The sequence below is a fragment of the Vipera berus genome, assembly GCF_964194415.1.
Source record: "Vipera berus genome assembly, chromosome: 2".
Taxonomy (NCBI): Eukaryota; Metazoa; Chordata; class Lepidosauria; order Squamata; family Viperidae; genus Vipera; species Vipera berus.
In genome coordinates this window covers 81,796,241-81,807,857 of record NC_138203.1, presented here as the reverse complement: position 1 = coordinate 81,807,857, position 11,617 = coordinate 81,796,241, and the positions used below count along the sequence as shown (strand labels likewise).

General features: G+C 38.6%; 2 protein-coding genes across 2 annotated transcripts; one reads left to right on the top strand and one right to left on the bottom strand.

The window, feature by feature from the left end:
• Positions 1-6,399: 6,399 nt before the first annotated feature.
• LOC308662750 (interferon kappa-like) lies at positions 6,400-7,065 on the bottom strand (the record flags this gene model as incomplete). Its single annotated transcript, XM_081318892.1, has 1 exon — positions 6,400-7,065. One exon carries the CDS (start codon positions 7,063-7,065, stop codon positions 6,400-6,402), a length of 666 nt encoding a protein of 221 aa, XP_081175018.1.
• A 3,685-nt stretch (positions 7,066-10,750) lies between these two features.
• On the top strand, positions 10,751-11,359 carry LOC308662749 (interferon epsilon-like; the record flags this gene model as incomplete). The annotated part of the gene is made up of 1 exon (XM_081318891.1): positions 10,751-11,359. One exon carries the CDS (start codon positions 10,751-10,753, stop codon positions 11,357-11,359), a length of 609 nt encoding a protein of 202 aa, XP_081175017.1.
• Between the last annotated feature and the right edge of the window lie 258 nt (positions 11,360-11,617).

Genomic DNA, 11,617 nt, shown 5'->3' with positions numbered 1-11,617 from the left:
AGGTTTTGCCATTTGGGGGCAGTGATTGGTTTGTCAGTAAAATAAAGCAGAAAAGAATTCTATGTCCTTTTTTTAGAGGTTGGCATGTTGCTGAAAGCAGTATCAAGAATACTGTGTATTATGTTGTCCTGTTTCATTAGTGTGCGCACTATTCTCACAGAATGTATTTTCTTTACAGCAAGAATTGTGGGAAATCCTATCCTTTGTTCGTTCAAAAATAAAACGAGAAATGACTTGTCCTTATGTGCCTTTTTGCTTGAATAAAACAAAATATGTTGCTCCACAGTGTTTGCCTTCTGTTAAATGTGTTTCCTACACATGTCGGAAAAGTACTTCTCAAATGGTACTAAGTGTGTTGTACATAAAGTGGCAATGGTACTAAGTGGTACTAAGTGTGTTGTACATAAATATGGCAGGGCTTTTCAACCTTTTCACCCATTGTACCACTTTTAGGATATGGCACCGTCCGAGTACCACCAGTCGCCTAGCAAGATGTCAAAAACTTGATGACCCCCCCCAAAAAGGAAAAAAGTGATAAAGTACAGGTAGTCCTCGACTTACAACAGTTCACTTAGTGACTGTTCAAAGTTACAATGGCACTGAAAAAAGTTCCCCCCAAGTCACAGCCGAGCAAGACACCTGCCTGTCTGCTTGATGGCGCTCTTCCTCCTGTCCGAGGTTTTCACTGTTGCGAGCATTTCTGTTGAGGATTGACAGTGTGGGTGGGGTGGGGGGTGGGGAGTGTTTGCTTTTTATTCAACCCCGTCTGCTGGGTGGTTGCAGCAGGTTTTGGTCACTTCACATGAACTTGGGACACTGTGACCGTCATAAATATGAATCAGTTGCCAAGCATCTGAATGTAAATCACAAGACCCTGAAAGATGCTGCAACATTCCAGCTGATCGGCGCTTCTTCTGGGCTCAGCAGAAGCACCAGGATCAGCGCTGAGCTCTGAGCCTGGCGCTGACCCTGGTGCTTCCACTGAGCCCTGACAGCCCTGCAGCTCCAGCCATCTCTCGCTCAGGCTTGTGTGGTGCTGCCACCAGTTCAGCTCATTCCCCTCCCCCGCCACCAGTTTTCTAGGATGGTCGCGTACCACCTGCCAGGTGCCAATGTACCACAGGTGGTACCCGTACCACTGGTTGAAAAGCCCTGTTCTATGGGATAAGTCCAGGTTGCCAAAGATGCACATTGGCTGTTTCTAAAAAGAAAAATTTAAATGGTTTATGCAATATAGAAGTGAGATGCTGAGAAGAAACAACAGTCTCATACAGTAGAACCTTGGTATTCATCATTAATTGGTTCCATCGTTAATTGCTATGAGTACTATAAATGAGTACCAAACAAACCATGTGAGTTACCATGTGACCCTTTGTTCCTGCCAGGAAGGACTTCTTGTCCGTCCCTTTTCCTGTGTCAGCGATCTTCCTAGCAGGGCTGACTTCCTGTCTGCCCTCTGTGGCTGTCTCCCCCTTCCTTTTTTAGCAACCTTGCTGGCATGGCCAACTTCCTGTCTGTTCTCTGCAGCTGTCCCCCTCTTCCTATTGCAGTGCATTGTATGCCAAACAAACGACAAATACTGGGACATTTTCACATCAAAATGCATCAAGTACCAAATTCAATGAGTTTTGAAGCAGTCCGAGTACAGAGGTACTGCTGTATAAATATTTGTAGAGACTTACTATTGCTACGCCCATTAAATTGAGGTTCTACATAAAATTGCCAATAGATAAGGCTGTTTCATAAATTAAGCACTCATTGCTTGATGGGAATTTTGTGAAACGTCAACATGTTCATCTTTTGTTTCAGCAGCAGGCACAAATGCTGCTTATCCTCTTGCATCTAGGGCTTATGAACAAAGTCAGATCAACAACTCATCCATCCAATTAGATAGCAAAATAATGTGGCAGTGCATGTCTTTCATCGTACCAACTGTTTTTTTGGTTGTTTGTTTGCTAATAGTAGCTGCAAATTATATTCAAGTAAATAAATAGAGTCACTTTAGAAAATAAACTCATGTAAAATATAGTAACAGGATTTTTCTGTCTCTTAACTTTTCCACTATTAAAGCTTGAAGTATTGAAATCAGACTTTGCTCAAGAATGTAACCCTGGTATTTTCTAGGATATTTCATTTGTGCATGTGTAAAAGCAAATATTAAAACTGGATGAGCAGGTTTATAAGAATGAGTTGTATGCAGACATACAGGATAATGTTAAGAGGAGTTTAAGAGAAATATGAAATTTAGAAGCAAACAGTTTTAAGAGGAACATGTAAGTAACTCTAATCGATTAGACAAGTGAGTTATTAACAGAAGGGAATTGTTACATGCCTGTATTGGCTCACTTCTTCTCGAAGAAGGTAAATAAGAGTACAATTGATTAGCAAAATCAACAGGGACTGTGAGGGAGAGGTGATGTTCAAGAAAGGAAGTTAGTTAATACTTGTGTTGCCTAAAGTAACGCCAAGGCAGTACATATTCATCACCTCTATAACTAGATGAAATATCTAATCAAATCATAACACTACTTGTTAAACAATCACCTGCCCTATGAAAGAAAAATCACTGATATTTCAGAAAATGAAGGAAAAAAATTCCTTGAGTTGATTCATACAATGTGAGCTATGATTTTTTAAAAAATAGCTATAATCAGTTCACACTATATATTAAGCCATAAATGTTTTAGTCTTATTAATGTGGCTGTTTTTATTGTGTTATTATAGCTGTGTTAAGTATCAGGAGTCTGAATAAATTACAGCAGGATACAAGCCTAATAGCAATAGCGCTTAGACTTATATACTGCTTCACAGTGCTTTACAGCTCTCTCTAAGCCAGGGGTCCCCAACCCTGGTCCTTGGACCCATACCGGGCCGCAGCATGCCAGCAACCGGTCCGCATAAACAAGCAAAACCCCACTGTGGGATGCAGGCAGCACACAAAACCATGTACTCTCCAATCCGTGGAAAAACCTTGGGGACTTCTGCTCTGAGCAATTAACAGAATCAGCATATTGCCTCCAACAATCTGGGTCCTCATTTTAGTGACCTTGGAAAGATGGAAGGCTGAGTCAATTTTGAGCTGGTCAGGATTGACCTCCAGGCTGTGGGCAGAGTTAGCCTGCAATACTGCATTCTGACTACTGTGCTACCATGGCTCCTAATAAATAAAACATGTTACCTGCAGATGTTAAGACAGAATTATTCATCCTGTGAATGTCTTCCTTGGTTGTTTTTTCAATTCTCATGGAATAAGCAGGCTTATCACAAAAATAATCCCTGGCTGTTGCTTTTGTTCCTTTCCTGTCTGATTAGCATGATCATTTGTTGGCAAAACCAACAGCGAGCTGTGACCACTGGGACCTTGTCAAATATTGCTGGTCTCACCGTCAAACCATATGAAACTTTTTCATGTTAACCAATAATGCTTTATGTGAGATCAGCCTAGATCAGGGATGTCCAACCTTGGCAATGTTAAGACTTGCGGACTTCAACTCCCAGAATTCCCCAGCCAACTAAAGTTGGACACCCCTACCTTGGATAGAGCATCTGTGGATTTCCTGCTGGTGTTGTATTGCCAGCTGCTGTATTGTATTGCCAGTGGTGAGAATACTAAGATTTGTAGTTGGAGAGAACAGAAAGGCCACAGGATTTTCAGCCATCACCCCATTATCACTTGAAGCAAATTTTCCTTTCCTGCCAAGGGCATATGCTTGGGAGTAGCATAAGTATTACAAAGTGAAATGGTAAAATCACAAGGTTAATCCATGAAGCATCCTAAGCTAGAGAAGAGCTAAACTTATTTTCTATCTTTCCCCTTTGAGTCAGATGTGGAAAGAAGCCATATGGTGACGCTATGCTAATTATGGGGCTGACTGTACAAGATAATCCCCCACCGAGTGCTTTCTCTGTTAATTTTCCTATTGTTTCATCACACTTCCTCTTTTTCCCTTTGTTCAGATCTCTTCTAATCCTCACAGCTGTGCATCTTTCCACATTAGATTCAAAGCAGTGATTGCCGGTTTCATTTTCACTCTGCAGCTCGCTTGTTAGTCAGAGGAAATACCAGGAAGTGGCAAAATGAAACAAGAAACTGCCAAATACACTCATGGAATCATCCTTTGTAATTTCTAACCTAACACAAGAACCATTCTTTAGCTGACTCATTTGCCTTTCAGGATTCCAAACAGGCTAAAATACGCACACACAAAAAGTGGTTTTCACTACTGTTAAAGTATCATGGGGATATGTGATAATGAAGTTTCCATCTGCTTTACAAAACTAAGCTCTTAACTGATTCATTCTTTTTTTTTTATTGAAAAGTTTTAAAATACATTTTATCTTTAACAATCCCCCCCTCCCCCTCCCCAACCTATCCCTCCCTACCCCTCCCCCCCTTTCCCCCCTCCCCCCCCCACTTCCCAGAGCTAAGTACAGGGTATAAAAACAAAAAACAATCATAAACATCCATATGCTACCAACAATAAATTCTTAAATCTATCACTCTCTAGCTCATATAAAATAACTACAAGCAATATTAATATTACATATAAAAAAAGGAAAAAAGAAAAAAAAAGAAAGGAAGACTTATTCAAATGCTAAGTGAAACTTTTTAGTCCCATATTTCTTCTGAATATATTCAATCCATTTTTCCCACTCCATAATATAAAGTTCTTGCGAATGATCTTTCAAATAAGCCGAAATCTTTGCCATTTCTGCCAAGTCAGAAACCTTTAAAGTCCATTCTTCTATAGTCGGCAGCTCCTCCTTCTTCCAATACTGACCTATTAAAAGCCTTGCTGCTGTTAACTGATTCATTCTTGCTGGGAGGTAAAGTGAAGTAAAGCAACAGAGCAGGACAAGACACAATAGAGCAGGGGGTCTTCAAACCTGGCCCCTTTATGACTTGTGGACTTCAACTCCCAGAATTCCTCAGCCAGCATGCCTGGCTGAGGATTTCTGGGAGTTGAAGTCCACAAATCATAAAAGGGCCAAGTTTGAAGACCCCTGCAATAGATGGAAACTAAGGAGAGAATCAGCCTAGAACTAAGGAGAAATTCCTTGACAGTGTGAACAATTAATCAGGAACAGCTTGCCTCCAGAAGCTCACTGGAGGTTTTTATGAAGAGACTGGACAGCCATTTGTCCAGAATGGTATATTATCTCCTGCATGGACAGGGGATTGGACTAAAAAACCTCCACGGTCCCTTCCAACTCCTGCAAGTTAAACCCTAGCTCTGAATTCTGAATTATATCATTCATCAAACTAGTAGAAAATAGTGCCCACTGGAAAACTATAAAGGTAAAGGTAAAGGTTCCCCCGCACACGTGTGCTAGTCGTTTCCGACTCTAGGGGCCGGTGCTCATCTCCGTTTCAAAGCCGAAGAGCCAGCGCTTGTCCGAGGACGTCTCCGCGGTCATGTGGCCGGCATGACTAGACGCCAAAGGCGCACGGAACGCTGTTACCTTCCCACCGTCATGGTCCCTATTTTTCTACTTGCATTTTTACGTGCTTTCGAACTGCTAGGTTGGCAGAAGCTGGGACGAGTAACAGGTGCTCACTCTGTTATGCGGCACTCGGGATTCGACCCGCCAAACTGCCGACCTTCTGATCGACAAGCTCAGCGTCCTAACCCACTGAGCCTAGAAGTCAATTTTCTCTAACTCTGCCCCCTACAGAAATGATGGAATTAAGATTTCCAGCATCCCTGCTAGTTTTTCCACCTCACCTGAAGCAATTGAGTCGTGTGTGTGGAATTCCTGGCTGAGGAATTCTGGGAGTTGAAGTCCACAAGTCATAAAAGCAGTGCTGGGATTCAAATATGTGAACAACCAGTTCTCTGTGTGGATGCCACTTCCAGAAGTCCATTTTGGGCCTGGGCAACAAAAAATGAGCTACCAGTTCTGCCGAAGTGGTGCAAACCGGCTGAATCCCACCACTGCATAAAAGGGCCATGTTTGAAGACCCCTACCCTATTCCATTTCAGACATATGTAAGACATGCTTGTATAAGCACATGCCTAGTTTTATTAAAATTTTGGTCATTCAACCACATATATTTTGGATGACTAAAGATCTAAGCTTCACATCTTAAGAAATGAAAACTAGTGTGTTTCATAAGTTTTCGTGAACGTTTAGATCATTTAACCTCATAACCTTGGAGAACTAAGTGCCCAAGCTTCAAGTTTTAATTATTTTTTAAAATAAAAAATAAAAAATCATATAACTATATAAACCCTGCTGTCTTAAATGTGGACAGGTTGCCCAAACCCTGAATTTTGATCATGTCACCTGTAAAAATTAGCATAATGATAGCATTTATTTTATTAAACAAATTACATGCTAGAGATACATGTGAAGCTTCTCCCCCCCCCCCTTTTTTTTAGCTCAAAACAACCATTTTCAGAAATCAACAATAACTTTAGAGGGAATCTTTTGGATGTAGTGATTAATCAGTTCAAAACATTCCTTCATCTGGATCTGGACAATCTTCCAAGCACACAAATTGTAGTTCTTATTTTTCAAGAAGTCATGGAGCCTTTGGAAGTATCTTTTTATTCTCAACCTGGTCAGCTGCAATTTTTGATTCCTTGGAGATGTGGTGGCTTGTTTCGTCTCTGAATTCTCACAAGTTTCCAGCATCTTAATCTGCTGATCCAATCCAATGCGGAAATCTTTTAAGAAGACTTTGTGCCAGACCAGTTCAGTATGACTTTGTTGGAAGATAATGTCTATCTGTTGGAGGATTTCTTTAACAGCTGTTTTTGCAATGTCCACCTGGGATTCATCATTCATATCAATCAATATTTTTTCAAATGAAAAATTTATGATGTCCTTCATACATTGTAGAGGAATGGTTGGTCTTATATTACTACTTAGAAGATTGAAGTTAACCTGGTTGGCTTTTAGTAGCTTCCCCTGAAGTTGGTTACAGTTCTGAGAAGAGATTCCACCAAAGGAGATTATCCATATGCAAATATAGAGACAGCAATTTTTCATAATCATGGTGAAGGTGAGATAGTAATTGCTGATTAGCTCTTTCAAAAGGTTTTCTGAGATCTGCTGCATTTTTCATTTAGTTGTGGTATTTATATCATCGGGGATTAAACCTCCCTACGGTTAGTAATGTCCACATAAATTTTGATAACTAACTACCTAGGTTCAACTAATGTATTATGTAACCTTCATTAAATTTTTGGTTATTTGACCTTAAATTTTGGAGGACAAATTACCTAAAGTTCAATTCCTAATAGGCATGAAGACTAGTATGATACATAAGCCTTCATCAAAGTTTAATTCATTTACGCTCATAACTTTGGAAGACTAAGCTTCAACGATTAATTGCAACAAGGATAAGTATGTTTCATAGGCTTTCATAAAAATTTGGGTCACTAAAACCTCATAAATTTTGGATAATTAAAGAATTAAGTTTCACAATAAAATAAAAACTGGAAAAGCTTTCATCAAAGTCCAGATCATTTAACCTCATAACTTTGGAAGACTAACTACCTAAGCTTCAACTTTTAATTTTGCAATGAAGACTAGTACATTTCCTAAGCTGTCATGAAAATTTTGGTCATTCAATCTTATAAATTTTGGATGACTAAAATTTTGGATGACCTAAGTTTCAGCTGTTAATTGCAATGAACAATACAAAGCTGTATAAACTTTTATGCAGATTTTGGTCATTTGAACTCATAAATTTTGAATGACTAAAGTTTTGAATCACTTAAGATTCAACTGTTAATTGCCATGAACAATACATAGTTGTGTAAGCTTTTATGAAAATTTTGGTCATTCAGCCTTTTTTTGGAACTCTAAAATTTTTAACTGTTATTTGCAACAAAGAATAAAAAAAGTGTAAGCTTTTGTGAAAATTTTGGTCATTCAACCTCATAAACTTTGGATGACTAACTAGCTAACTTTCAACTATTAATGGCAATGAAAACTGGTAAGTTAGGTAAACTTTTATGAAAATTTTGGTCATTCAACCTCACAAATTTTGGATGACTAAAGTTTTGGATGACCTAAAGTTTCAACTGTTAATTGCACTGAACAATGCAAAATTGTATAAGCGTTTGTGAACATTTTGGTTATTCAGCCTCAAATTTTGGATGACTAAAGAACTAAATTTCACATTTTAAGGAAATGAAAATTAGTATCTTAGCTAAGACTTCATCAAAATGTAGCTCATTTAACTTAAAAATGTGGAAGACTAATCAACTGAATCTCAACTCTTATTTTCAGTGAAGACTAGCAAGCTGGGTAAGCTTTTGTGAAAAATTTGCTCATTCAACCTCATAAATTTTGGATGACTAAAGACCTAAGTTTGACATTTTCACACAATGAAAACTAGAATATTACCTAAATAAGCATCTTATTTTAGATCATTTCACATCATAACTTTGGTAGACTACCTAAATTTCATCTTTTAATTGCCATGAAGAATAGTATGTTTCATAAACTGTCATAAAAATTTTATGCATTCAATCTGATCAATTTTGGAGGGCAAACTACCTAAAATTCAACTCGTAATAAAAATGAAGACTAGTACTAGTATGTTACGTAAATCTTCACCAAGGTTTAGATCATTTAACCTCATAACCTGGAAGACAAACTACCTAAGCTGTGAACTGCAATAAAGACTAGTATGTTTCATAAAGGTAAAGGTAAAGGTTCCCCCGCACATGCGTGCTAGTCGTTTCTGACTCTAGGGGGCGGTGCTCATCTCCGTTTCAAAGCTGAAGAGCCAGCGCTTGTCCAAGGACATCTCCGTGGTCATGTGGCCGACATGACTGGATGCCAAAGGCGCACGGAATGCTGTTACCTTCCCACCGTAGTGGTCCCTATTTTTCTACTTGTATTTTTACGTGCTTTCGAACTGCTAGATTGGCAGAAGCTGGGAGGAGTAACAGGCGCTCACTCTGTTACACGGCACTCGGGATTCGACCTGCCAAACTGCCAACCTTCTGATCGACAAGCTCAGCGTCCTAACCCACTGAGCCACCATGTCCCCTTCATGTTTCATAAGCTTTTATGAAAATTGTGGTCATTCAACCTCACTAATTTTGGATGACTAAAGACCTAACCTTCGTATTTTAAGGCAATTAAAACTACATTATGTAAGCTTTCATCAAAGTTTATTTCATTTAATCTGACAACATAGAATGTAGAACATGAAATAAAGGGACTGGGAGGAACCTTGGAGGTCTTCTAATCCAACCTCCTGTCTATCCTATTCTATTCCAGACAAATGGCTGCCCAGTCTCTCCTTGAATACCTCCAGTGATGAAGCACTGACTTCAGGCTTTATTAAGGAAAAAAAGAGTTACTTTTCACTTAATTATGTCTTAGTGAAATAGTTTCTAAAAACAGTTTAGACAGATTAGAATTTTTTTACCTGACAGGAGAGGGGAGAAGATAATAAACTTATGGAGTTTTCACCTTGATCTGCACTTATATCAAATGAAATGGGACAAAAGAAAAATACACACAAATATTAAAGTAATGGTCTCTCACTGTCCAGTCAGTCAATATAGAATTTTGCCAGATGTAGCTTGGCAGTCCCTTATCAAATAGCAGATAAGATGTTCTTGAGAGCTGGCCTTGAAAAGCCAACCTTTACAGCACTTTGGATGGAAAGCTGAACTCCCACCTTCTTTATCTTCAGAAGATCAGTCTTCTAAAAATAAATCATGTCAAGTAGTAGGTTTTGTCTACATGTTTCTTTTTTTAATGTGAGAGGGGAATGAAGAAAGTAAGAAGCCTTCCCCTTGATATCAAAAAGCTGATTGAAACCCAACGGGGGGGGGGGGGGGGAAAGACCCAGTCCATATACCTCTTCCTACAAAACACCCTGAAATGGAGCTAAATTAGAAGCAAGGGATTTAAATGTTTATAATAAAGAAAAGGTACTTTTCTTATCATTGTTTTTTTTTCAAGAAATGCATGCTGTTTTCTAAATAGTAGCCACTTCTCCAATTAGCACTTTTCACATATATAAGTTTTTAAATAAAAATATTGAAGCAGAAAAGTGAAAGTCAAGAGATTGTGAGATTTAAAAGCCCAAAATCTGATACTCACAACTCGAAGACAAGTCTGGTTAACAAAGGCAAAGATTTATTGAGAAGAAAATTGAAAATAATAAAGAAAGCAAGCGTTTGCAAACGCGGCCTCTTAGACCCTTCCCAAATTGGACTGGGTTCAAAGAGCACGCTGAGCAAGTTTCAAAGTAGGCATTTTATACTCTTTCCCAATACAGCCATTCCTAAGAAGCTTAAGTCATTCTTTGAAGTTGTTTCCTATTTCTAAAGGGGTCCTTCTGACCATTTCCATCTATCCGTTATGATCTTATCTAGATCTTATCTCGTTTACTTGTAATTTCCACCTTGGTTGTAATTGCCACCTTGGGCCAATGTTCCTGTCTCTCGGAAGCTTTTTAACATTTCAAAAGAACTTTGTTGATTACGTTTGTGAGTTCTCTGTCTGAGCAGGAAATAGATAGCCCCACATCTTAGTGTTACATTTGATACAATTCATTGGTGTTACATTTTATACAATTTATAAAAGAATAACTTTTATTTATTTTCCTTTTTGGGCTTTTAAATCTCACAGTATCTTCACATTATAAACTGAAAAAAAAGTTTAATACTTCAATGTATAAATACAGAGACATTATTTAGCACTACAACGCATTCCAAAGAATCTTTCAAAGAATCTTTCCAAGGAATAAACCTTGAAGCCCTCATCCAACATGTCTACTATGACCACAAGATATTGGTGTCTGTTCATTTGCCTAGGGATCTTCTTCACTGAAATTTCATCCCAAGACTGTAACCAACTTCGCAGCAGGCTACATGAAGCCAACCTGGGCAACTTGAATCTCCTAACAAGAAATATAGGATCAACCATTCCCCAACAATGTATCAGGGACATCATAGATTCCTCATTCTATACCAGTGAAGAAAATCTGATGAATATGGTAAACAAATTACAGGGGGAGAATGCCAAGGTAGCTATCAAAGAACTTCTCCAGCAGATAGACCTCATCTTCAAGGAAAGCCATAGTGAATTAGTTTGGGATGAGAACTCACTAAGAGAATTCCACATTGAATTAGATCAGGAGATAAAGAAGGCAGAAACTTGCTGGAATACTAAGGTGGAACATGGCATCAGATCTCCAAGAGGTCAGAAACTGCAGTTCACCAGGCTGAGAGTGAAAAGATATTTTCAGAGGCTCAGACACTTCTTGAAAAACAAAGAGTACAACCTGTGTGCCTGGAAGATTATCCAGATTCAAGTCAGAGAATGTTTTGAGTGGATTAACCAACTCAATCAAAGGATTCCAAGTGAAGGTACTTAGATAATCACTCCAAATTGAATATTTCTAGCATACAGTGCAGTCCTTTCAATCAACTCAGTAAAAGGCTCTCATCATTTTGATTTGTTATTTGAAGGCAAAATTTAATGCTTACTCCATTTTGCTACATAAATAAATAAAAAAGATACGTATATCCAGAATCTCAGCACTGTATTTTAAAATAGGTCACTAACTGGAATAGAATCTTTCATTTTTTTGTGAGTGGTATGCATATGTTGTTATTGTTAGCTGCGAAGTCGT